Raw genomic sequence first — 26,651 nt, forward strand, 5'->3', positions numbered from 1 at the left:
TGGGGCAGCTCAAACCTCCCTGGGCAGCCTGGGACAGGCTCTCCCCACCCTCAGGGTCAAACATTTCTCCCTTCTCTCAAGCTCCCTCTTTTGGTTCCAAACCATCCCCCCTTGTCCTGTCCCAACAGGCCCTGCTCCAAACTCTGTCCCCAGCTTTCTGCTCAGCCCTTGAAACACTGCAAGGCCACCAGAAGGTCTCCCTGGAGCCTTCTCCTCTCCAGGCTGCCCAAGCCCAACTCTCTCAGCTTGGCCTCCCAGCCCCTTGCACCTGGGTTCCCTCTGTCTTTCTCCTCAGGACTGCTCTCCAGCCCTTCAACCCCAGCCTGGATTTCTAGTAGGGATTGCCACTGGCAAGGAGATCCAGGCTTGAGCAAGTCCTAGAGCCCCCTGCCTGTTGCAGCCCTCCTGGTTCAGCTCAGAGGCAGAGGACATCACTTCTCCCCCAGCTCACTTTGGCTTTTTGAAAGCAGGGTAGGGTTTTGGTTCTGTTTTCTTTTAATAATTCTCTTAAAAGCTTTTCCCCAAAGTAGAAAACTGAAAGATAAGAGGGAGGTTGTGGTTTGGAACAACAGTTGTGAAGACTTCTTTGTGCTCCAGTGTGCAAGGAGCTGGGGAGCACAGATGCTTGTTGCAGGAGCTGGCTGGGGTGGTAGCTGGGGATGGGATTCATAGATTCATAGAGAGGGTTGGGTTGGAAGAGACCTTCAAGATCCACCAGTCCCAACCCCCTGCCATGGGCAGGGACACCTCCCACCAGCCCAGGCTGCTCAAGACCTAGTCCAGCCTGGCCTTGAACACCTCTGGGGCAGCCACAGCCTCCCTGGGCAACCTCTTCCAGTGTCTCCCCACCCTTACTGCCAAGAAGGAGCAAAAAGTTCTTCCCAGAGAGAGTTGTCAGCCATAGGAATGTGCTGCCCAGGGAGGTGGTGGAGTCCCCATCCCTGGAGGTGTTCAAGAGGGGATTGGATGTGGCACTTGGTGCCGTGGTTTAGCTGTCAGGAGGTGTTGGGTGGCAGGTTGGACTCGATGATCTTTGAGGTCTTTTCCAACCTCGGTGATTCTATGATTTTATGGATTTCTTCCTCATCTCCAGTCTCTGTCTGCCCTCCTTCAGCCTCAGTCCATCCCCTCCTGTCCTGTCACCATCACTGCTATGATCTGTGCCACTCTGTGCCACGAGAAGCTGCCTCAGCTGTGGGCTCTGCTGCTGCACTTCCAGCTCTGCCCTGCTTCTGGGCACGTCTCCTCCTCGGACAATGGCAAGGAGCAGTTGTGTTCCCTAGAGAAGCTCTGAGGTTTCACTTGTATAACTGCTTTGAGATCTGCAGATAAAGGAGAGTGAGACAATGAGCAGTGCCCAGGCTGTGCCAGGGAAATGCCCTGTGTCCCATGGCAGGACTGGGTGGAGATGGCTTTTGTCAGAGGGCAGACAGCTGCTCCAGAGCCACTGCTGCAGACCTGGGAGCCCTGAGAGCAGCAGGGGTGCAGCTCAGCCCTCACCCTGCCCTTCAGAAGGGTTTGTGTTGAGGAGAGACCATCAGGGGTCAGGGCACCACCAAGGCATGCTGGGGAGGTTCTGCCCATGCTCCCATGGCCCAGCTGCTGGCCCAGGCTCACAGAATCACAGCATGGCAGGCTTGGAAGGGACCTCTGGAGAGCATCCAGACCAACCCTTCTGTCAAACCAGGGGCACCTGGAGCAGCTCACACAGGAACATGTCCAGGTGGGCTTTGAATGTCTCCAGAGATGGAGACTCCACCACCTCTCTGGGCAGCCTGCTCCAGGCCTCCAGCACCCTTCAGTCACAGTAGCTCCTCCTCAAGTGGGCAAGTTTGTGCCCACTGCCCCTTGGCCTGGCACTGGGCACCACTGAACAGAGCCTGCTGCCACCCTGCTGACAGCCACCCTTGGAGTATTGCTCAGCATTGATGAGGTGACCCTCAGGCTGCTCTTTTCCAGCCCAAAGCCCCAGTTCTCCCAGCCTGTGTCCCCCAGAGATGTTCCAGTCCCCTCACAGCATCTTTGCAGCCCCGGGAGCCAGCCTGCTCCGGAGGAGATGCTGCCGAGCTGCTCTTTGCTCTCCTCAGCCACCCGCCCGGTGAGCTCAGTGCACTCCAGAAACCTCCTTAGCTTCCTCGGGACTGCCTTCCCCTGTCCTCAGAGTGACCTCCTTTCGAGTCCCCCAGACAAAGGCAGGCAGGGGTGGGCAGGGACGGAGGAACCGGGAGCTGTGCTCCTCCCCGGAGCTCCGGGCGGCGGGCTCGGAGCGCGGCGGGCTCGGACCGCTCGGCACGGGGCTGCGGGGGCTCCTCGGCGGTCATGGCATCCCAGAACAAGCTGCTTTGGGGTAGGTCTCGCTGCCAGGCGTCTGGCGAGGCTGGGACGGCGTGGCAGAGGGCAGGAGCCTGGGGTGTCAGCCAGGAGGTGTTAGCAGAGGAGTTGGGAGTTGTGCTCCTGAGGCGCTGGGAGGCAGGAGGGCTGCGGTGCCAGGCGGGATGGCTTCGGGAGCCCTCCTCTCCCCCGCCCCACGCTCCCCACTGCCTGCCTGCTGCTCCTGGGCAGGAGCAGAGGCTGCCGAGTCCTGCCCTGGGACACAGGATCCCGTCTGAGGAGCGAGATGTGCAAGGGAGCTCCACTGCTGCTGCTTCCTGCCTGCCCCTGGAGCGCAGGCTGGGAGAGGCAGCCACGGCCGGCGGAGGAGCTGGGCACCAGGAGGGGAGCTGGGCACCAGGAGGGGAGCTGGGCATGAGGAGAGGAGTTGGATGAGAGAAAGTGGGCATGAGGAGGGAAGTTGAGTACCAGGAGAGGAGCTGGGCACAAGGAGAGGAGCTGCATATGAAGAGAGGAGTTGGGTACCAGGAGTGGAGCTGGGCCAAGGGGAAGAGGAGCTGGGCACAGGGAGAGGAGCTGGGCACCAGGAGAGGAGGTGGGTGAGAGAAACTGGGTATGAGGAGGGGAGTTGAGCAGCAGGAGTGGAGCTGGGCACAGGGAGAGGAGCTGGGTATGTAGCTGCAGGCCAGCTCCAGATCACAGTGAGAGGTTCCTGAGGGAGGTGGTGACCCGTGGTGACCCGTGGTGACCTGTGGTGACCTGTGGTGACCTGTGGTCCCTGTGCTGTAAGCAGTAGCTGAGGTGGTTAACTTCTGTAGCTGGGTGGGTGATGTGATGTGACCTGGGTGCAGGGCTTGCTTGCCCTGCAAGGGGTTTGTGAGGTGGTTTGCATTTCCAGCAGGTTTAGAAAGGAGCTGAAGGCTTGCCCAGCTCTCTCTTGCTTTAACTGGAGTGGCTGCTGCGTGTTTGGGTTTAACTTGAGGGGAGCCAGTTGAGCTGAAGCACTGCAAAGGGTGCCTGCTTTGAATTGAGGGGGGCCCAGGGGCCCCTGCTCTGCTGGCAGCACCACACTCCTCCTAGTTTGAAATCAACGTGGACTTGCTGAAGTGAGGCAGTAGCTGTGTGCTTCATCGTGGACAGGCTTCCCCTTGGGATGCCAGGGAGCAGCTGAGGCTTTGGAATGCTGCTGAGATAAGGGGGAAATGGGGCAGGATGGGCAAAACTCTGCAAGCTCAGAATTAGCTTCCCATGAGAGAGCTAAACCTCCGTGCCAGAGGTCATCAGAGGTAGATGTGAGCTCCTTGTGCTGCTCAGAGCACTGTGGGGAGAAGCTGGGCAGCCAAACTCTGGAGTGTGATGGATCCTGGGCACCTGGGTGGTTTACAGCTGGTTTGTTGTCCCTTTGATTCTGTGTGGGGTTGAGGGGCTCCAGTGGAGCAGCTGTCCCCAGGTGGTTGTCCCTTCCAGCCGTGTCAGGACCGCTGCTGCAGTGTCAGAAGCGAGCAGGGCTCACATCCCCTGGAAGGCAGAGGTGTGGAGCTGTGGTTTTGCAAACAGCTGAGCCTGAGATCTTCCTCTTCCTGTCCGTGCTGGCCTGCCCCATCTTGGGGGCTTCTGGGGCACGTTGTGCTCCAAATGGGGAACCAATTTTGGTTGGGTTTCCTGCTCTCTTACATGTTCAGCAGCCTCTGGAAAGTCCAGGGAGCCCCAGCCCTTACTCGTGATGAATGCAGGTTGAGAAGAGCCCTTCCCCTCAGAGCAGGGAGTGCTGCAGTGCCTTGAGCCTCCTCAGGAGCCCTGTGCAGTGAGGAGCTGCTGGGAGCTTGGTCTGGGGCTGGTGTGGCCCAGGGTCCTCCCAGGAGCAGAGACTTGAGCTGCTGGCAGAGCTTTGTGTGCTGAAGGCAGTGATGGCTTTGGTCCTTCACCTTCTCCTTGGAGCACTGAGGCTAGAGGTGGCTTCTCCCTTCCATTTTCACACAGATGTGGTTTTCTTCCAGAGTGTTGCTGGCAAATGCAGCTGCAGAGCAGCAGCTCCTCACCCTGTGTGGCTCAGCTCTCAGCATCCCAACCAACTGGGCAGCTCCAGGTTTTAAGCCCTGTCAGACAACCAAAGCTTCTGCATTTAGGAGTTGGGCACTGAGCAGCTCTTTGTTTAGGGAGGAAAGAAGCCCTCTGAGCTGCTTGCAGTTAAGAGAAAGCAAAGGTTAAGCAAATTATCAGAGGAACTGTTGGTCCTGGGGAGGAGAAGTGTTGCTGCTTGTCCAGACAGCAGCCCCAGAAAGCAGAACATCCTGTGGAGGAGACACAGAAAAGAGCACAGAATGGCTTGGGTTGGAAGGGACCTTGAAGATCATCCAGTTCCAACCTTCTGCCATGGGCAGGGACACCTCCCACTACACCAAGTTGCTCCAGGCCCCATCCAACCTGGCCTTGAGCACTGCCAGGCTTGGGACCTTCACAACCTCTCTGGGCAAGCTGCTCCACTGCCTCAGCACCCTCACAGGGAAGGATCCCAGAGGTCTCTTGTCCCCAGCTTGTCCCTCTGACCTGCACACTGTGCTGATGTGAGGAGCACCCAGAGGGCTCAGGTGTGGTGTGTGGAGCCAGGCTGGACACTTGTGTGGGTTTGGCCATCCTGGCCCCAACCCTTCCCAGCAGCACCACAAGCCTGGGGATGGCTCTGTGCATGCCCAGGGAAGGGTGAAGGATGTCAGTGAGTGAGGTCTTGCTCCTTAGTGCTGTAACAGGCAGAAGAATCAAAGCTGCCTACAGGAGACCTTTGTGAGGCTGCCATGGGAGTGTGCAGTGAGTTCTTCCCAGGGCCTGTTCTGCTGCTCAGCAGGAGGGATGGGAGCCAGCAGGACCAGCTCCTGCCGGCTGGCACCGAGCGATGCTGAAGCTGCACCCAGGAAATGGTTGGCAACGTGCAGGCAGGAAAGAAGGGTTGGTTGGGCCCAGAAAAGAGAGGAGCTGTGTGGCATGGTGAGTGCCATCTGCTGGCACCTCTGCCCTGGCATTGGGAGGCTTGCCCAGGGAGAGCTGAGGTGAAGGTCAGCAGCACTGGCTCCCTGTGGGGCTTACGGAGGGAGGGCTCCCTGTGCCCATCCTGCTGTGAAGGGATGGTAAGGATGAGCTTCTCCTCCACTTGCTCAGCAGTGTCCTCATTGTCCAAGCAAGTGGCTGTGCAGGAGGAGCCCAGAAGTAGGTATCTGCTGAGGCTGGCACAGCCAGGCTGGAGCTGGATGCTTCACATGGCACCTCCAGGACTGGTGACTGTGGGATGACTCCCTGCTGCCGTTGGCAGGAGCTGTGCCACTCCCTGTTCCTGTCCCCTCTGCTCTTCTCTTCTCCCATGAGCTGCCCCACACCCTGAACTAGAGAGAGGTGTTTAAAAACCCTGGCCACCCCTGGGTCTCTGTGCCAGCCTTTGGGCTGATGTCCTGCTGGGAAATGGCTGCTGGGATCTGCTTTTATGGACAGAGGGAACCCAGGTGCAAGGGGCAGAAGGTTCTTGGTGTCCTCTGGCCAAGGTGTGATTAGAAGCATGGCCTAGGAGCCTAGCTGACAGCCTGAAACCACAATATAACCATCCCTGGCTTCTACTGAGGTCAAGAGGCTGGTGAGACCTTGCCTGATGGGCTCTGCACCACCTACCCCATACACCTTTGCAGACCTTAAACAAAGCTGATGATACAAGCTTGAGGAATGGGCCTGGGGGAGCCAGATGAGGTTCAACAAGGCCATGTGCAAGGTCCTGCAACCAAGTTGGGGCAACCTTTGGTATCAGTCCAGGCTGGGGATGAAGGGCTGGAGAGCAGGTCTGAGGAGAAGGACTTGGTGGTTCTGGGGGTGCAAAGCTGGAGCTGAGCCAGCACCAAGCTCTGCCAGCCCAGCCCCAGTCCTGTCCTGGGCTGATCCCCAGCAGTGTGGGCAGCAGGGGCAGGGAGGGGATTCTGCCCTCTGCTGTGCTCTGCTGAGACCCCCCTACAGTGCTGGGGCAGCTCTGGAGGCCTCAGCACAGAGAGAGACCTGGTGGAGCAGGGCCAGAGGAGGCCACAGCAATGCTGGCAGGGCTGGAAGCCCTCTGCTGGGAGGCCAGGCTGAGAGAGTTGGGCTTGGGCAGCCTGGAGAGGAGAAGGCTCCAGGGAGACCTTCTGGTGGCCTTGCAGTGCTTGAAGGGCTGAGCAGAAAGCTGGGGCTGCAGAAGGGGGGAGGTTTGGGTCCTGGAAGTGGTGCTTCCTAGGAGCAAGTAGATGGAATAGAGCCCAGGTGAGTGCTGGTGGAATAATCGATGGCACAGTCAATCAGAGGAATATTTGGCAGAGCTCTAAGTAGGTCACATCTGTCCTTAAAATGTTCTTCAGGTAAATCTCTCTCCATGCTGGCTTGTGCTGGCCACATTCTGTAAGGGTTGGGTGCCTGGTAGGGACAGGCAGTTACCCCAAAACTCTGCACCTTGTGTCCTGCTGGGGTCTGGCTGTGCTTTAGGGGTGCCTTGGGAAGCCTGGCTTGGGTGGATGTTCAGCCTGGAGAGGAGGAAGCTCCAGGGAGACCACAGAGCAGCCTTCCAGTACCTGAAGGGCTCCAGGAGAGCTGGGGAGGGACTTTGAACAAAAGCCTGAAGGGACAGGACAAAGGGTGATGGCTTCAAGCTGGAAGAAGCTGGCTTCAGCTGAGACATTAGGGAGAAATTGTTCCCCCTGAGGGTGGTGAGACACTGGAACAGGTTGTCCAGGGAGGCTGTGATGGTTCCAAGGCTGGAAGTGTCCAAGGCCAGGCTGGGTGAGGCCTTGAGCAACCTGTGCTGGTGGGAGGTGACCCTGCCCATGGCAGGGGGCTGGAGCTGGATGATCTTGAAGGTCCCTTCCCACCCAGCCTATTCTGGGATTACTTTCTGCTACCTACTGAAGTCTGCAGCCCTGCAGTGTCAGCGCTGGGACTGCCCCTGCAGGGTGCTGAGTTTGGCATCAGGCTGCTTTTGGTGGCCTCTCTCTTGCCACCAGCTGGCTGCCAGGCTCAGGATGGCAGCCCTGAGCCTGCTGCACAGCTTGGGAAAGGAAAAGGCACAAAGAGGAACCCTTGCCTCAGCCACCACAGCCTCCACGGTGTTTGCAAACAAAAGCTGGAGCCGAGGGCTTGCCCTGGCCCTGACAGAGGGAGGCAGGGAGGGAGGGAGGCAGCAGGCAGGCAGGGAGGGAGGCAGGGAGGAAGGGAGGCAGGCAGGGAGGGAGGGAGGCAGCAGGCAGGGAAGGAGGCAGTAGGCAGGGAAGGAGGCAGTGAGGGAGGGAGGCAGCAGGCAGGGAGGGAGGGAGGCAGGGAGGCAGCAGACAGGGAGGGAGCAGGCAGGGAGGGAGGGAGGCAGCAGGCAGGGAGGCAGCAGGCAGGCAGGGAGAGAGGCAGCAGGCAGGGAGGCAGTAAGCAGGGAGGCAGCAGGCAGGCAGGGAGGGAGGCAGGCAGAGAGGGAGGCAGCAGGCAGGGAGGGAGGGAGGCAGCAGGCAGGGAGGGAGGGAGGCGGCAGGGAGGGAGGGAGGCAGCAGGGAGGGAGGCAGCAGGCAGGCAGGGAGGGAGGCAGCAGGCAGGGAGGGAGGGAGGCGGCAGGGAGGGAGGGAGGTGGCAGGGAGGGAGGGAGGCAGCAGGCAGGGAAGGAGGCAGTAGGCAGGGAAGGAGGCAGTGAGGGAGGGAGGCAGCAGGCAGGGAGGGAGGGAGGCAGGGAGGCAGCAGACAGGGAGGGAGCAGGCAGGGAGGGAGGGAGGCAGCAGGCAGGGAGGCAGCAGGCAGGCAGGGAGAGAGGCAGCAGGCAGGGAGGCAGTAAGCAGGGAGGCAGCAGGCAGGCAGGGAGGGAGGCAGGCAGAGAGGGAGGCAGCAGGCAGGGAGGGAGGGAGGCAGCAGGCAGGGAGGGAGGGAGGCGGCAGGGAGGGAGGGAGGCAGCAGGGAGGGAGGCAGCAGGCAGGCAGGGAGGGAGGCAGCAGGCAGGGAGGGAGGGAGGCGGCAGGGAGGGAGGGAGGTGGCAGGGAGGGAGGGAGGCAGCAGGGAGGGAGGCAGCAGGCAGGGAGGTAGTAAGCAGGGAGGCAGGCAGGGAGGTAGTAAGCAGGGAGGCAGGCAGGGAGGGAGGCAGCAGGCAGGGAGGGAGGGAGGCGGCAGGGAGGGAGGGAGGCAGCAGGCAGGCAGGGAGGGAGGCAGGGAGGGAGGCAGCAGGCAGGTGCTGCTGGGAACACTTTGTTTGGGAAAGTTTTTCTCATTGTGTCGAACAATTCTTGGGAGATGATCCTTCCTGTGGGCTGAATCATCGTCTGGAGAACGTCTCGGCTCCCCCCGCCAGCCCCGCGGCCCCATCCTGTGCGGGCTGGGGCATCCTGTGCTGCTGCCTCTTGGCAGCTCAGCACCCTGCAGGACTGAGGCCTTTCGGGTCGCACAGAGCGCTCCTGGCTGTGGGTTTCACTCAGCTTCCCTCTGCCCTTTGGGGGCTGGCTTTTCCCCGTGCCCCGAGGAGGTTTGCAGGCCGAGTGCTGCTCATTAGCAGTGGAGCGCAGCAGTCATTAGCCAGGGTGGGTCAGCAGGTCGAGGGAGGTTCTCCTTCCTTACTGGTGAGGCCACCTCTGGAGTCCTGGGTCCAGTCCTGGGCTCCCCAGTTCCACAGAGCCAGGGAACTGCTGGAGAGAGTCCAGGGAAGGCTACAGAGCTGCTGAGGGGCCTGGAGCAGCTCTGTGAGGAGCAAAGGCTGAGAGCCCTGGGGCTGAGAGGCTGCAGAAGAGCAGCCCCAGAGGGGAGCTGAGCAATGCTCAGCAAGAGCCAAAGGAGCTGTGGGGGGCAAGAGGATGGAGTGCACCCCCTGTCAGTGGTGCCCAGTGCCAGGACAAGGGGCAATGGGCAGAAGCTGGAACTCAGGAGGTTCCATTTGAACAGGAGAAGGAGAAAGTTGTTTGGTGTGAGGCTGCTGGAGGCCTGGAGCAGGCTGCCCAGAGAGGTTGTGGAGCCTCCTGGTGTGGAGAGCTTCCAACCCCCCCTGGCCATTGTGCTGCTGGGCAAGCTGCTGTGGGAGCCCTGCTGGAGCAGGGGCCTTGGAGTGGATGAGCTCCAGAGGTCCCTTTCAAACCTCCACCATGCTGGGATTGTGGAATCTCTGCTAAGAGAAGACTTGGAGATGACCTAAGCCCTGTGCTCCTGTGTGTGTGCCTGGCCCCACGTAATCTCCCCACTCTTTTGGATGCAGGCTTTAATTTGTCTAATTTTTAACCACCTTTGGCCTCCCTGCCTTGGGCTATCAGCATGACACAGGGCTGGAGGGCTGGCAGGGCTCACATCTGCATGGCTGGAAGTAGCCTGGGCAAGCTGTGTTTGCCCTGAGAGCTCTCTCCCTTGCAAGCCTTGGGATGGATTTTTGGGGGGCAGGTTATCATCAAGCAGCTTTTTTTTTGGGGGGGGGGTTGGTTGGTTGATTTGATTTGGGGTTGGGGTTTTTTCCCCCTCTGGCTTCTTGCTTGGAACACTAGGAGGGGAAGATTTTTTGCTGCCTAGCACAAGGACGGGCAGCCTGGAATTGGATTTTACATTGCAAATGAAAGAGGAGTTGGAAAGATGCAAATCAGGGAGGAAATGGAGGGTTGTGGTGGTGAGGGAAGTGTGTGTGGGGTGGGGGTGTGGGGGTGTGTGCCTATTCCATGCAAATCACACAAGTGCTGTGAAACCCAACAGGGCAGTTCCTGGTGTCTCTGGGGTCCCTTCAGGAGCTGACCTGTTGGGTTTCATCCCTGGCTGGCATCTCACTTGCAAGGTTGCTGATCCTAGAAGCACTCAGAAGCCCTGTAGGCACTCAGAGAGTCACAGAGTGGGTTGGGTTGGAAGGGACCTTAAAGTTCATCCAGTTCCAACCCCCTGCCATGGGCAGGGACACCTCCCACCAGCACAGCTTGCTCAAGGCTTCATCCAGCCTGGCCTTGGACACCTCCAGGCAGAGGACATCCACAGCCTCCCTGGGCAGCCTGTGCCAGGCACTCCCCACCCTCACTCTCAACAATTTCCTCCTCATCTCCACTCTCAGTCTCCCCTCTCCCAGCTCAAAGCCATCCTTGCACTCTCAGCCCTTGTCCAAAGTCCCTCCCCAGCTCTCCTGGAGCCCTTCAGGTACTGGAAGGTTGCTCTGAGGTCTCCCTGGAGCCTTCTCTTCTCTAGGCTGGACAGCCCCAACTCTCCCAACCTGTCCTCATGGGGGAGGTTCTCCAACCCTCTGATCCTCTCTGTGGCCTCCTCTGGACCCTCTCCAGCAGCTCCAGGTCCTTCTTGTGCTGGGGGCCCCAGAGCTGGAGGCAGTGCTGCAGGTGGGGGCTGAGCAGAGCAGAGCAGAGGGGCAGAATCCCCTCCCTGTGCTGCTGCTCTCCCTGCTCTGGCTGCAGCTCAGCACTCAGCTGCCTGCTGGGCTGCCAGGGACCAGTGCTGGCTCCTGGGGAGTTTGTCACCAACTGACACCCCCAAGGCCTTCTCCTCAGGGCTGTTCTCCAGCCACTCCTTGCCCAGCCTGGATCTGTGCTGGGGACTGCCCTGAGCCAGCTGCAGGAACCTTGCCCTTGGCCTTGTTGAACTCCATGGGGTTGGCTTGGTCCCACCTCTGCAGCCTGTCCAAGTCCCTCTGGCTGGATCCCTTCCCTCCAGTGTGTCAACAGCACCACACAGCTTGGTGTCTTCTCAGACTTGCTGAGGTTGCAAGTTCCTTGTGGGCTTCAAGCTGGATGCTCCTGAGTGGCAGGAGGCTGCTTGTCAGGTCAGTGATGCAGCTCCTCATGGCTCCCTGTATTTAACATTTAGTTAAGAGAATTAAACATTGACATTGCTCTCCTGGAAACAGCAGCATGCTGGCAGCCTTCAAGGGAGGGCTGGGCTGAAGGATTGCTGGAGAGGTGACAGTGGGACGTGGCTGGTGTCCAGTGCTGTGTTTCTCTGCAGGGAGATTTGGCAGCCCTCAGGGGCAGCCTGGGGCTGTTCCTCAGGCTGCTGGCACAAAGCACTTCAGGGAGGGCTTATCCTCCATGGAATTCCAGAGAGGTCCCACAGTGGTCAGATCTGAGGCACCTCCTTCTTCTTCTGCAGGATTAAGTTTGACATGAGCTGCACCAGCAGCTGTAAGTGGCTCCTGGAAGCACAGAATGGTTTGGGCAGGAAAAGCCTTCTGAGGTCATCCAGTCCAACACCAACCCAACCCCCCCCATGGCCCCAAGTGCCATGGCCACACATCTCTTGAACACCTCCAGGGATGGGGACCCCACCACCTCCCTGGGCAGCCTCTGCCAGTCCCTGACCACTCTGGCAGCAAAGAAAGTTTTCCTCCTCTCCAACCTAAGCCTCCCCTGGCACATTTCAGGCCATTTGCTCTCCTTCAATCACCTGATCCTAGGGAGCAGAGCCCAGCCCCCACCTCCCTGCAGCCTCCTCTCATCTCCATTGTGGGCTCATCCCCAGAGCTTGGGGCAACCTCTTGTGCTCCTTCCACCCTCCCTGCTCCCTGCAGCCCTGTGTTGTGCCACGGTGCAGTGGGGCCCAGGGCTGCCCCATGGGTGCCAGCAGGGTTCTCACACTGTGTGTGCATTGCCATCTGCAGGGAGGGTGGCAGAGCTGCTCCTCCACAGCACCGCCTGGCTCCGAGGCGGTGGCAGAGGAGGGACCTCTGTGGCACCTGCCCTGGCTCTGACCCAAAGCAGTGTTTGTCTTGGTCCAGTCCCCTGCACGTTCATCCCTTAGACCTTCCTTGGCTTCCTGCTTTTGGCAGAGCCTGGCAGGGCTGCTGGCCTTGGCTGGAGGCTGGGGACAAGGGACTTGGCTCATCCTGGAGAGGCTGAGGGCACGGTGGGGCTGTCCCTCAGGCTGGTGACCTTTTGGAGGCGCAGCCTGCTCGGGCCCTGTGCTCTCCTCCGTCCCTTTCGTGCTGCTGCTTTGTGCTGGTGTTTGGTCAGCGCTCAGCCTTTGTTTTCACAGCTGGGGGAAGTGTTTTGAGCTTTCAAGTTTATTTTCTTCCCTCTGGTTGTCGTCACAGGTTTGTTTTCTTTCTCCCTGTGGCATCTTGCTGGCTTTCCATGGGCTGGGAGGTAGGAACCATCCCTGCCCTCCATGCCTTTCACCAGAGGGAGCAGGTTCCCTGCCTGTGCTTGGGAGGCCCCATGGCCTCCAGACCTTCTCTTGGCCTCTCCAACTTTTTGTTAGCTTAATAAATCCTGCCCACTTGGGCCTCCAGGAGAGGACCTCTTTGGACAACCTGGTCCAATGCCTCACAGCTCCACAGATTGCATTGGGTTGGGAGGGAGCCTCCAAGGGCATCTTGCCCAACCCCCTGCAGGCAGCAGGGACAGCTCCAGCCAGAGCAGGCTGCACAGGGACACAGCCAGGCTGAGCCTGAATATCTCCAGGGATGGGACCTTAACCACCTCCCTGGGCAGCCTGTTCCAGTGTCTCCCCAGCCTCACTGTGCAGAACTTCCTCCTGATGTCCAAACTAACCCTGCCCTGCTCCACTTTCAAACCATTGCCCTTGGTCCTATCCCCACAGCCCCTTCTGAGCAGTCCCTCCCCAGCCTGCCTGCAGCTCCCCTGCAGATACTGAAATGCAGCTCTGAGGTCTCCCCTCTCCGCCCTCCTGGGGAAGAATTTCTTCCTAATGTCTAATCTCAATCCATCTTCTTCCAGAGCAGATTGAGACAGGAGATTAGGGAGGAAAATCTTGCCAGTGAGGGTGGGAGAGACTGCACAGGCTGCCCAGGGAGGCTGTGGCTGCCTCCTGCCTGGAGGTGTTCAGGGCCAGGTTGGATGAGGCCTTGAGCAAGCTGGGCTGGTGGGAGGTGTCCCTGCCCATGGCAGGGGGTTGGAACTGGATGGTCTTGAAGGTCCCTTCCAACCCAAGGCAGCTGGGGAGTCCCTGTCCCTAGAAGTGTTCAAAATCCTTGGGGATGTGGCACTGAGGGGCAGGGTTTGGTGGTGACCTGGCAGTGCTGAGTGAACACTGGGACTCCATGGTCTTGGAGCTCCAGCCTCAATGCCTGCCTGGTTGTGTCCTGGAATTCCTGCTGGGTTTTCTTTCCCAGCCCCTCCTCACCCCTCTGCTGGATGCTGTTTTGAGCACTTGGTTGTCTCTTCTGCTGCATTTCTGGGATCTCACTCCAGCACCTACCTTGGAGCCAGCCCCATCCTTTGGGAATAGTTGCAGCCCCCCATGGGCTGTGACCTTGGAGGGAAGCAGTGTCCTGACCCACAGCAGGAGCTGGGACAGCAGCTTCAGTTGGGAACTCCACCTGCATCACCTCCCAGACCCTCTTCCAAGGGAGCAGCAGGAACTGAAGTACCTCTTGGGCCCTTCTCCCCCCTCTTTCTGTTTTGGTTTTTACTTAGTGTGTTGGCTGTGGATCTGATTCCTCTCCTTCCTCATTCCTCATCCAAAGCCAACAGGCCATGGGATCATTTTTTCCCTGCTCCCATTTTTTCCCCCCCCCCAGCCCCAAACGTTTCCCAAAGCCCAGCTCTGAGTGTGGATTGTGCAGAAACTGCTGAACCAGAACATGGTGCAGGAGATGCCAGAGCAGATGCTGAGCAGAGGAATTAATGATCACCAAAGTGGTGGCATCAGCTTTTTTTATGTGAAAAATTATCCCTGAGTGGGCGTTTGGGGAGGGGGGAGGCAGCAGGCAGAGCTTCCCTGGGGTGGGGCTGTGGGGTGCTCTGTGTCTTGCCTCAGAATTCTAGGTGCATTCATCAGCAGAGAGAGAAAGAGGCAGAGTCTGCCCCAGAAATCCTTAGGGATCTGTGTTAGCAGGCTCTGAGGTGACCTGGTTGTGCAGTTGTGTGTGTCCCTGCTTCAGCTGCCTGAGCTGAGAGGGCTTAGAGCAGCCTTGCAGCACCTGGAGGGGCTTCAGGAGCGCTGGGGAAGGATGTTTGACAAGGGCTGGGAGTGCCAAGACCCAGTGCTCTGTGTGGGCAGAGCAGGGGCTGGCACCAAAGCCATGCCCCCTGCCAAGCCATGGCCCAGTGCTGTGCTGGGATCAGGAGGTTCAGGGCTACAAAAGACCTTGGGGCTCATGGCTGGCTCAGGAGCCAGGCAGATTTTGGGGCTCTGTTCTCCCAACAAAAGAAGGACCTGGAGCTGCTGGAGTGAGTCCAGTGGAGGCCACAAAGATGATCAGAGGGCTGGAGGACCTCCCCCATGGGGACAGGTTGGGAGAGTTGGGGCTGTTCAGCCTGGAGAGGAAAAGGCTCCAGGGAGACCTCGGAGCAGCCTGCCAGGACCTGCAGGGCTCCAGGAGAGCTGGGGAGGGACTTGTGACAAAGGCTGGGAGTGCCAGGATGAGGAACAATGGCTTTGAGCTGGTAGAGGGGAGACTAAGAGTGGAGATGAGGAAGAAATTGTTGGGAGTGAGGGTGGGGAGAGACTGGCACAGGTTGCCCAGGGAGGCTGTGGCTGCCTCCTGCCTGGAAGTTTTCAAGGCCAGGTTGGATGAGGCCCTGAGCAAGCTGTGCTGGTGGGAGGTGTCCCTGCCCATGGCAGGGAGTTGGAGCTGGATGGTCTTGAAGGTCCCTTCCAAGCCAACCCCACCAGCAGAGCAGCAGGGGCTGGGTGGTCAGGGCATGAAGCCAACTCTGCTCAAGTCAGAGCCACCAAAATTCTGTCTCTGCAGGCAGCAGAGCAGCTGAGCCTTGAGTCTTGGCCAGTCCTGCTGCAGCCTCACACATGAAGGCAGTGAGGGGATCACAGAACCATTTAGGTTAGAAACACCCTTAAGGTCATCACACCCAACCCTTACCCCAGCACTGCCAGGGCACCAACCAACCCTGGCTCTCAGCACCACATCTCCACAGCCTGGAAATCCCTCTGGGGATGGGGACTCCCCCACTGCCCTGGGCAGCCTGGGCCGGGGCTTGACAACCCTTTTGGGAAGGAAATTGTTCCTCATGTCCAACCTAAGCCCCCCCTGGGGCAACCTGAGGCTGTTTCTTCTTGTTCTATCACTTATTCCTAGGGAGCAGAGCCCAACCCCAACCTCCCTGCAGCCTCCTCTCAGGAGCTGTAGAGAGCAATGAGGTCTCCCTCAGCCTCCTCTTCTCCACACTAACCACCCCCAGCTCCCTCAGCTGCTCCTCCCCAGCCCTCTTCTCCAGACCCTTCCCCAGCCTTGTTGCCCTTCTCTGGACCTGCTCCAGCCTCTCAGTGTCCTTCTTGGAGTGAGTGAAGGTCCTAAAACCCAACCCAGTGCTCGCGGTGCAGGCTCAGCAGTGCCCAGCTCAGAGGGACACTCCCTGCCCTGCTCCTGCTGCCCACACTTTGGGACGAGGCAGAGCTCCCAGCCTGGGACAGGGGCTCCTGCTCTGCCCCACCAGCCAGCTCCTCCAGGGTGGCAGCTCGGGGGGGGACTCCTGTGCTGCTCCCCAGGTGTTGGGCACTGTCAGATCTGGGGGCTCTTTGTTTGGCTTTGGTTTCCCCCCGCCGTGTTGTTGTTGTTGTTGTCGAATTGTTTGGTGGAGCTCCGGGAAGGGGAAGTTGCTCACATTGTGTAGTCCCCTCCGCAATCCACGTCCTGTAAACAGCTCCCGGCTGCCTTCCATCCACAGCTGTTTTTTCCTACCGGGGGTGGATGGGGCTGGTAAATAAACAGGAGCTGCTTGCAGCCCCTCCCTGCAGCCTGGCAGGAGCTCTGCTGCACCCAGGGCCCTTTCCTGCGGGGCTCTGGGGAGCTTTTGTCTTGGTGGGGTGGTTTTTTTTCCCCCCTTTTCCTTCACCCAGCCCCCGGTGTGAGGGTCTGGGGAGCTGCCTCCTGCCAGGAAAAACAACTCTGCTGCTTTGCCTGGGACTAAAGCTAATTACTAGTCGACTAATTTTATTGATTTCAAATCCCTTTTAGCAGAGATTTTGCTGTGGGGCTGATCGCCAGAGCGATTAGGAGACAAAGCTGCTTAATTTGGAAGTGTTTATCAAGCAGCCTTCTGTCACCTCTGCTTGAAATCAAATTATGGTGGCACTGGTGGCTCTGCCATCCCACCTCCAGCAGGGGCTGTGCTGCTTCTCCCAGGGCAGGCTGGTGGCTGGCAGGGGTTAAGTGGATCCATGAGATGCTCACCCAGGCTGCCCAGGGAGGTTGGAGCTGCCCCATGCCTGGCACCAGTGCAGGTCAGGTTGTTTGGGGCTCTGAGCAGCCTGCTCTGGTTGGGGATGTCCCTGCTGGCTGCAGGGGGCTGGGCTGGAGGAGCTTTGAAGGTTCCTTCCCACCCAAACCATTCCATGATTCCATACCACAAGTCTTGGGGGGGTTGCTGGCTGTAGGGTTTTTTGTTCCCTGCTGCCACCACATCGTAGTATCACAGTATCATAGTATCTGTCAGGGTTGGAAGGCACCACAAGGACCATCTAGTTCCAACCCCCCTGCCATGGGCAGGGACACCCCACACTAGATCACTAGATCCTCCTCCTGCTCCAGCCCTGCCCAGCTGGATTTGCCACCCAGCTTTCAAAGCTTTGCTGAATCACAGAATGGTTCTGGTTGGAAGAGACCTTTCAGCCCATCAAGTCCAACCCCTAACCCAGCACTTCCAAGACTACTCCTAAATCCCATCTCCACAGACGTTGCAGGAATGGGGACCCCTCCACCACCCTGGGCAAGCCAGGTCCAGAGCTTCCCTCTTTAGGAGAAGAAATTGCTCCTCATGTCCAACCTAAACCTCCCCTGGTGCCACTTGAGGCCATTTCCTCTTGCCCTCTCGCTCCTTCCTCAGGGGTTCTCCATGGCAGCTGCAGCTGCTCCCAAACCTTGTCCAGCCACATGAAGGGCTTGGCCTAAATATTTTTAATAGACTTTAAATAAAACAAAGCCTGGCCCAGCCTTGGTGCTGGGGATCAGCTTAGGGAGGGCACTTGGATGCTGGCAGATTGCAGAGGCAGGGGCGGCCTGGGGGAGGGAAGCGCTCAGCCCAGCTCAGCCCCAGCTCAAGCAGGCAGCACCCCCAGCACTGTCCCCACTGTCACTCATGCAGCTGCTGTGAAGGTCCCCTTGCTGCGTCCTCCTCCTGAGCTGGACACCCTCACAGCTGCACAGGTTGCACTGGGTTGGAAGGGAGCCTCCAAGGGCATCTTGCCCAACCCCCTGCAGGCAGCAGGGACAGCTCCAGCCAGAGCAGGCTGCACAGGGACACAGCCAGGCTGAGCCTGAATGTCTTCAGGGATGGAGCCTCAACCACCTCCCTGGGCAATCTGTGCCAGTGTCTCCCCAGCCTCACTGTGCAGAACTTCTCCTGATGTCCAAGCAAATCTCCCCTGCTTGAACTTCAAATCATTGGTGGAGTCACAGTCCTTGGAGGTGTTCAAGAGGGAACTGGAGGTGGCACTCGGTGCCATGGTTTAGCAGTCAGGAGGTGTTGGGTGACAGGTTGGACTTGATGATCTTTGAGGTCTTTTCCAACCTTATTGATTCTATGATTCTATGCTTGTCCCTCACTACAGCTCCTTCTGAACAGTCCCTCCCCAGCCATTTGAGGCTGCTGGGCCAGCACAGCTCTGTCTGTCCTCCTCCAGGCATTGCTTGGTGCAGGATTTAAGAGCAAAACCTTTGGATCTTGCAGCACAAATGGTGGCTGAGAGGTCTCAGGAACCAAAAGGTCCTGCTCTGCATCCCTGCATGTCCTCCTGGTCCTGGGGCATGGCTGCACAGCCCTTGAGCTTTGCTCACAAAAGAATCATTAGGGATTGAGCTTGATCTGGAAGACCTTGGCCTGAATGAAGAGGCCAAATCCTGGGGTGTTCTTCCCTGCCATGTCTGGGTGGGCAGAGCAGGGGCTGGCAGCAAAGCCATGATCCCTGCCAAGCTATGGCCCAGGGCTGTGCTGGGATCAGGAGGTTCAGGGCTACAAAGCACCTTAGGGCTCACAGCTGGCCCAGGTCCAGGCAGATTTTGCAGCTCAGTGCACCCAACAAAAGAAGGACCTGGAGCTGCTGAGTGAGTCCAGAGGAGGCCACAAGGCTTATCAGAACCTGTGGGGACAGGCTGGGAGAGTTGGGGCTGTTCAGCCTGGAGAGGAAAAGGCTCCAGGGAGACCTCGGAGCAGCCTGCCAGGACCTGAAGGGACTCCAGGAGAGCTGGGGAGGGGCTTTGGACAAGGGCTGGGAGTGCCAGGACAAGAGACAATGGCTTTGAGCTGGGAGACAAGAGACTGAGTGGAGATGAGGAAGAAATTGTTGAGGGTGAGGGTGGGGAGAGCCTGGCACAAGGCTGCCCAGGGAGGCTGTGGCTGCTCCCTGCCTGGAGGTGTTCAAGGCCAAGCTGGATGAGGCCTTGAGCAAGCTGTGCTGTTGGGAGGTGTCCCTGCCCATGGCAGGGACTTGGGCCTGGATGGTCTTGAAGGTCCCTTCCAATCTGTACCATGCTGTGAATCTCTGGATCCATGAACCCAGGGCAGCTTCTCTCGCTGTGCCGTTTGCAGCTCCAGGAACCCCGTGGGCGAGGCCTGGAAGCCACAGAACCAGGAACTGAGCAGGAGGGACCATAAGTGGCTGCTGGGCTGTGGGGATGGGGCAGGAAACCTCACACCTTCCTTAAAGCCTCTCCTGGGTGAAGAGTTGTGTGGTTAAAGTGGCTGAGGAACCTGTGAGGGTGAGGAACCTCCTGACCCCCTGTGTCTGGTCGGTCACCTGCAGCCTTTGCCTGCAGCTCATTGGCAAGGTGAAGGCTTTGGAGGTTTTGAGCTGAGGCTAAACGTGGCCAAATTATTTTTAACCACACTGAGAGCTTAGGATGGTTCTTGTCTATCAGCTCCTCAGAGCTGCAGCAGAGAAATTGTAAGGGGAAGGGGGGGGAAAGCAGCAGCAGCAGCAGCCTGTCTTGACAGCTACATCTTATTCTATTAGTGTGTTTTAATTAGAACATGAGCAAGAAATGTGCCATGAATATTCATGCTGAGGGTTATTAAAATGCACAATTAATCTGTAGGCTTTTTAATAACTGTATTAAGGGAGAGAGGAGGTTGCTCCTCTTTTGGGCTTGTCTGAATTGGGAAGTGTGCCTTAGCTTGGGTGGTTGGCAAATGGGTTTGTTTTAATGGGAGGTTGGCTCCCAGCAGCTGTGAGCACACCTGGGCTGTCCAGGGCTCCACACACCCTGTGCTGGAAGAGCCTTGGAATTGCTGCAGCCAAGTGCTCAGGAGCTGGGATGTGCCAGGATGAAGCTGCTGTGTGCAAATGCAGCTCAGCTCCCTGCCACCTGAGCTGGGACACAGCTCGGCTGGGGGCTGCCTTGGCAGTCTTGCTGCCCAGGACTGTGTGTGTGAGCACAGGAGATTCATAGGATCAGAGAACTGTTTGGGTTGGAAAAGCCCTCTGAGAGCATCCAGTCCAACACCAACCCAACCCCACCATGGCCCCAAGTGCCATAGCCACACAGTTCTTGAACCCCTCCAGGGATGGGGACTCCACCACCTCCCTGGGCAGCCTGTGCCAGTCCCTGACCACTATGGCAGCAAAGAAATGTTTCCTCCTCTCCAACCTAACCCTCCCCTGGCACATTTCAGGCTATTTGCTCTCCTTCAATCACCTGATCCTGGGGAGCAGAGCCCAACCCCCACCTCCCTGCAGCCTCCTCTCAGGGAGCTGTAGAGAGCAATGAGGTCTCCTTCAGCCATGCCCAGGATCTCATCTTGCCTGGAATCTCCATCTCACCCTGGGGCCAGTCTCAGCAAGGACAGCCCAGCAGCACATCAGCAGTGCCTGTAGGCAGCAAACATGTCACCAAGTGTCCCAATGTTCTTCTAACCACCCCCTGGGCACAGAAGGGAGGGGTGCTGGGGTGCCTGTGGGTGAGCACTAGCACAGAGCCCAAGCATGGAGGTGCCTCAGCAGCATCCTCCTCAGCCCAGGCTTTCCTGCCTTTCCTGCTCCTTCCTCTTCCCCCATGTGGGTTGAGCCTGGCTGCTCAATGCCAGGGGGTGCCCACTGGGAAGAGTGGGCTCAAGGGCACCAAGAGCAAGTGGCACAGGGTGGGGAAGGCGTGAGGAGGTTTCTTGGAGGCAACATCTTTGCTTCGATGGCGTGAGGGGAGCGGAGCCCTGCTGGTGGGGGCTTGGCAGGGGATGTTTGCTGCCAAATTTTAGATCCTTGACTTGGATAGGAAGGGAGGGAAGGGCAGGCTGGCATTGAGTGCAGGACAGGTGCCAGAAATGGAAAGCAGGCAGTCTGTTTTTTCCTGGCTTCATCCCAGAAATCCTGGGATTCTTAAAGCACCTGCGGGCTGAAGCCGGGGGATGTTTGCCGGCACCTTCCATGGTGCTGACTGCAGCTCAAGGAAGGTGTGAGACCTTTTTTTCCAGCAGGTGTTGGCCAGCAGGCAGGTCCCACTGCAGTCTGCTGGCATGGGCACCTTGGCAGGCAGCTGAGCCTCTGGGGACACTTCCAGAGCCGGGAGATGCTCGCTGGGAGCTCTGTCGCCTGGCTTCACCGCAGCACTTGGTGCCCACATGAACACCAGTGCCTGAAGGGAAAAGAGGGCTTTGGGGTTCCACAGAATCCCTGAATCCCAGCGTGGTGGGGTTGGAAGGGACCTCTGGAGATCATCCACTCAACCCCCTGCCAAAGCAGGGCACCCACAGCAGCTTGCCCAGGAGCACAATGGCCAGGGGGGGTTGGAAGCTCTCCAGAGAAGGAGACTCCACAACCTCTCTGGGCAGCCTGCTCCAGGCCTCCAGCACATTCACACCAAAGAAGCTTCTCCTCCTGCTCAGGTGGAACCTCCTGGGTTCCACTTTGTGCCCCTTGCCCCTTGTCCTGTCCTTGGGCACCACTGTCAAGAGTCTGGCCCCAGCCTCCTGACACTCAGCACTTGCTGAGCATTGCTCAGACCCCCCTGGGGCTGCTCTTCTCCAGGCTCTCAGCCCCAGGGGCTCTCACTCAGCCTTCCCTCTGCTGGTCTGCAGAGGTCCCTCCCCACCCCCACCACGCAGGGATTCAGTGCAGGGCCCAGGACTGCCAAGGATGTCTGAGGCTGCAGTTCCTGCTCCTGTCTTCTCCTTGACCACGGGGGAGCTTGCAGAAGTCCCCTGAAAGCTGAGTGAAGGGCAGGAGCTGCTGTGCCTGGTGCTGAGCGCTGGGCTTTGCAGGGCTGTGCAGCTGAAAATTGCTTTGGAAAAGCAGCAGCAGCAAAGCAAAAGTTTATTCTAGGAAGTGGGAGGTGGGAGAGTTGGCAGCAATTCTCCCCAGTATCCAAGGTATTATTAGAGGCTTATCCCTGCTCTGCACAGTAATCACATTGGAAATTTTTGATTAGAAAACAAAATCTAAATGAGAAGGGGGAAATATGAATATTCATTAGCTGGGGAGATTAATATGCATAATTATGCAAATCAGACAGCAATTAAACACCAATTCTCCGGGGAAATGATTAACACAAAGGCACAGGAATAGAAGGATGTAATTTGAAAGAAGTTTCTGGTTAGCTGCACAGTGAGGGGAGCAGGGGGAGCCCGGCGGGCAGCGTGCGCGCCATGATAATCAGCTGGGCTCCAGCAGGCTGCCCCCCTGCCCCCAGCCCTGCCCCTGCTCCTGCACACACCCCTGGCCCTGCCACCAGCCTGCCTCGCTGCTGTCACCACTGCTGTCACCAGAGCTGTCAGCAGAGCTGTCAGCACTTCTCTGCTCCTAGAGGAACCTCTGCCATGAGGACGGGCTGAGGGAGCTGGGGCTGGGCAGCCTGGAGGGGGGAAGGCTCCAGGGGGACCTCAGAGCTGCCTGCCAGGACCTGAAGGGATCCTGCAGGAAGGCTGCAGGGGGACTTCTCCTGAGGGTGTCTGAGCCAGGCCAAGAGGGAATGGTTTGGAGCTGAGGCAGAGCAGGGTTAGAGTGGAGCTGAGGAAGAAGTTCTTCAGTATGAGGGTGGTGAGGCTCTGGCACAGGCTGCCCAGGGAGGCTGTGGCTGCCTCTTGCCTGGAGATGTTCAGGGCCAGCTTGGATGAGGCCTTGGGCAAGGTGGTCTAGTGGGAGGTGTCTCTGCCCATGGTAGGAGGTTGGAGTAGATGATCTCTGAGGTCTCTTCCAACCTGAGCCATTCTGTGATCTCTTCTAAGGCCCTGCCAACACCTTGGCTGTTGACACTTTGCTATCAATGGAGGAGCTGCTGTGGAGGAGCACAGGGGTGGTGCTGTGTGCTGCTGGGAGTTGTTGGGGTGCATCAAGAAAAGTGTGGCCAGCAGGGCTAGGGAGGCTCTATTCCTGCTCTGCTTTGCCCTGGTGAGACCACACCTGGCATACTGTGGCCAGTTCAGGGCTCCCCAGTTCAAGAGGGACAGAGCCCTGCTGGAGAGAGTCCAACAGAGATTGTGAGGATGCTGAAGGGACTGAAACATCTCTGCCGTGAAGAAAGACTGAGAGCCCTGGGGCTGGTTAGTCTGGAGAGGAGAAGGCTCAGAAGGGATCTGATCAGTGTCTATAAGTATCTGAGGGGTGGGAGACAAGATGAAGGGGCCAGGCTCTTTGTGGTGGTGCCCAGTGCCAGGACAAGGGGCACTGGGCACAAACTGGAACCCAAGAGGTTCCATCTCAACATGAGGAGAAACTTGTTTGGTGTAAGGGTGCTAGAGACCTTGAGCAGGCTGTCCAGAGCACTTGTGGAGTCTCCTTCTGTGGAGACCTTCCAACCCCCACCCTGGCCATTGTGCTCCTGGGCAAGCTGCTGTGGGTGCCCTGCTTTGGCAGGGGCTTGGCCTGGATGAGCTCCAGAGGTCCCTTCCAACCCCACCCTGCTCTGAAGCTTTTAATCCAACGTCCTCTTCCCCATCAATCTCTGGTCTCTTGGCTCCTGAACGCTCTCTGGGCTAAAGGGAGTTCAAACCCTTGCTTCTCATCTTCCCACTATCCCATGGTTGGAAGCCTTTCCAGGCTGTGGTGGGATTGGCTTTGAAGTGTGTGGAACAGACTCCCAGCTGGAGTGGGGAGGTGAGGAGGGGGAGGGTGGGCTGGGTCAGGCCGAGTGGAAGCGGTTCATGAATGAAAATTCTGCTTTGTTTGTAGAAGGAAGAGTTAATTTTGTGTGAACACCTTTGAGGCTCTGCTGATAAAGCAAAAGTAACCTTTGTTCTTCCTGTTTTTCCCTAGGTTTGGATGAAAGACCAGGATCAGGTTCCTGGGGAACGGGAGATCAAAACAGCTCCACGTTTGACCAAGGCAGGGTAAGGACAAAGCACAACCCCAGAGCTGCAACCAAAACACACAGGGCTCTGCCATGGCCTCTCCACACATGGCCATGCCCAGCCTGAGGCCAGCCCTGCAACAGCTTTTCAGGTCCCATGTTGGTGCTGTTAACCCCACAGGGCTCCCAGCAGGGAGAGGGCTTTCCCCCATCCCATATAATCATAGAACTCTCAGGGTTGGAAGGGACCTCAAGGCTCAGCCAGTTCCAACCCCCTGCCATGGGCAGGGACACCTCACACCACAGCAGGTTGCTCACAGCCACATCCAGCCTGGCTGCAAACACCTCCAGGCATGAGGCTTCCACCACCTCCCTGGGCAGCCTGTGCCAGGCTCTCACCATCCTCATGGGGAAGAACTTCTTCCTAACATCCAATCTGATCACAGGATCACAGGGCTGGAGAACCTCCCCTATGGGGACAGGCTGGGAGAGTTGGGGCTCTTCAGCCTGGAGAAGAGAAGGAAGACCTCAGAGCAGCCTTCCAGTAGCTGAAGGGCCTCCAGGAGAGCTGGGGAGGGACTTCTGACAAGGGCTGGAAGTGATAGGATGAGGGACAATGGCTTTGAGCTGGGAGAGGGGAGACTGAGAGTGGAGATGAGGAAGAAATTGTTGAGAGTGAGGGTGGGGAGAGCCTGGCACAGGCTGCCCAGGGAGGCTGTGGCTGCCTCCTCCCTGGAGGTGTTGAAGGCCAGGCTGGATGAGGCCTTGAGCAGCCTGGGCTGGTGGGAGGTGTCCCTGCCCATGGCAGGGGGTTGGAACTGGATGATCTTTAAGGTCCCTTCCAGGCCAACCCATTCTAGGATATCTCTTCCCAGTGCCACAGCCTCATGGCTGCAGTGCCCTGCTGCCCCTCACTGCAAAGAGCAGATCCTTGCTGTGCCCTTTTCACCAGGAGCCTTTGACTGTTCCAGCTGTGGGAGGCTCTGAGCTTGGCTGCTGGCTGGGCAGCCCCTGGTGCCCGGTGGTAACTCTCCTGTGTTGCTTCAGCAGAGCTATGGCGAAGGGCCTCACTACGGCGAGCACCGGGACCTGCCGGCTCACAACACCTTAACTTCATCACCATTCCTGGGAGCTGGACTCGTGGGTGAGTGCTTGAGCTGCTGCTGGGGACCTGGGCACAGCAGGGGGCATCTAGGACACAGCAGCACGTGGTGGTGGGAGTATTGGCACCCATCAGCCTTGCTGTTCCCCGTGGCCACAGCCAGCTGGAGATGAGCCAGCAGTGCCCAGCTGGGCAAGAAGGTACCAGCAGCCTGGCCTGGAGCAGCAGTGGTGTGGGCAGCAGGAGCAGGGCAGGGATGGACTGGACACTAGTGAGGCCACAGCATGAATATTTGTTCAGTTTTGGGCTACTCATTCCAAGAAGGACACTGAGAGGCTGGAGCAGGTCCAGAGAAGGGCAACAAGGCTGGGCAAGGGTCTGGAGAACAGGGCTGGGGAGGAGCAGCTGAGGGAGCTGGGGGTGGTTAGTGTGGAGAAGAGGAGGCTGAGGGAGACCTCATTGCTCTCTGCAGCTCCCTGAGAGGAGGCTGCAGTGAGGTGGGGGTTGGGCTCTGCTCCCTAGGAACAAGGGACAGGACAAGAGGACATTACCTCAAGACTGAGAGAATTTGGGCTGTTTGGACTGGAGAAGAGCAGCCTGAGGGGGATCTGATCAGTGCTGAGCAATACTTCAAGGGTGGCTGTCAGGAGGGTGGCAGCAGGCTGTGTTCAGTGGTGCCCAGTGCCAGGCCAAGGGGCAGTGGGCACAAACTTGCCCATCAGAAGTTGCATTTGAACACGAGGAGGAACTTCTGTAAGTGAAGGGAGCCCTGGAGCAGGCTGCCCAGAGAGGTGGTGGAGTCTCCATCTCTGGAGACATTCAAAGCCCACCTGGACATGTTCCTGTGTGACCTTCTCTAGGTGACTGCCTTGGCAGGGGGCTGGACTGGATGAGGTCCCTTCCAACCCAACCACTCTGATTCTGTGATTCAGACACAGCTGAGGGTTAAGGTCTTGCATCAGGCTTGTGGCTGCTGTGCTTTCACAGCCCCAGGGTGATGTGAGCTCTGCAGAGAGCTCCAGTTGGGGATGGGGACTCTGCTTGTGTCCTGCAGAGCTCCATCAGCCCCATTTGGCTCCACCATCCTCAGCTGCAGCCAGGCCACCTGAGGAGCTGGCAGGGAGCAGCGAGTGCCACGCAGCCCTGGCCCCATGGGCTGTGCCAGCACCGGGGATCCTGTGACCGGATGCGTGCAGCACTTCACCCACTTACCTCTGCCTGCTTGAGGGAGGGAGGAGAGATTAAGAGCAGAAAATATCCATCCTGAAGGGCTTAGAGAGCTCTAATGGCATTAGGTCAAGAATTGGGGTTAGTCCTCCTCACCTTTGCCCACGCAGTGGTGGATAAAAGCCTCTGGTGAGTGTGGAGGGAGTGGAGTTGGGGCAGGGCACTGCAGCTGCTGGGGTAGAAGAGGGAATTGTGTTTGAAACAGAAAATCACCACCAGGGTCAGAGGTTCCTCCTGCAGAGCTGCTTGGAAAGGGGAAGAGAGGAGCAGGGTGGTGCTGGGAAGGCAGCAGCCACACATCTGCTCCGCCAGGCTTAGGTCTGGGGCGAGTGGCTCGCTCACAGCTCTGCTCCCCTCCTTTGCTCCTCTTGCTGCCAGGGCAACGATGTTGAATTGCCCCTCAGGGTCCTGCAGAGGTGTGGAGGAGGGTTTCTGAGCAGCTCTCCCCTGTCCCTCTGCAGGGGTGGTTATTCCTTCTCATTTTCTGCCCCAGGAGGATGTAAGCAAAGCAGCAGAGGTGCAGGAGCCTCACTGCAGCTCCCCAGGGTTTCCTGGGGGTGTGCGTGGGGGGGACCCATCCCAACCCATCCCAGCCCATCCCACACCTGGGGCCAAGGCAGCCTTCAGAGTTTCCATCTGAGAAGGAGCTCCCTGGGGAGGAAGAAGGAGGGTTCCTCTTTGATGTGTGCAGGGAGGATGCCTTTGGCTCCCTCTCAAAGCCAGGGCTCCCAGGCCTTGGCAAGCGCCACGGCGCTCCCCGGCACGCTGCGAGCCCAACCGGTCCCCAGCACGTGGAGCGCAGCCTCCCCTGGCCCAGCAGGTGCCTTCCACCACCTCCCTCAGTGGTGAAGGCAGGATGGGGACCAT

At 58.5% G+C, this 26,651-nt stretch overlaps 1 protein-coding gene across 18 annotated transcripts in view; it reads left to right on the forward strand.

The window, feature by feature from the left end:
- TCF3 (transcription factor 3) overlaps nt 1-26,651 on the forward strand; it is a 106,521-nt gene that overhangs the window by 35,804 nt on the left and 44,066 nt on the right. For 12 of the 18 annotated variants that reach the window (XM_068156328.1, XM_068156316.1, XM_068156315.1 and 9 more), the window contains exons 4-5: nt 23,422-23,495; nt 24,503-24,599. In XM_068156328.1, the coding sequence (XP_068012429.1) occupies nt 23,422-23,495; nt 24,503-24,599 (171 nt within the window). Of the gene's footprint in view, nt 1-2,271; nt 2,348-23,421; nt 23,496-24,502; nt 24,600-26,651 lie in introns of those variants that run through there. The other 6 variants (XM_068156318.1, XM_068156332.1, XM_068156334.1 and 3 more) reach the window with 3 other exon arrangements.

This window comes from Melanerpes formicivorus, unplaced genomic scaffold (genome assembly GCF_026170545.1).
Source record: "Melanerpes formicivorus ecotype bairdi unplaced genomic scaffold, bMelFor1.0.p_v2 SCAF_34, whole genome shotgun sequence".
Classification (NCBI taxonomy): domain Eukaryota; kingdom Metazoa; phylum Chordata; class Aves; order Piciformes; family Picidae; genus Melanerpes; species Melanerpes formicivorus.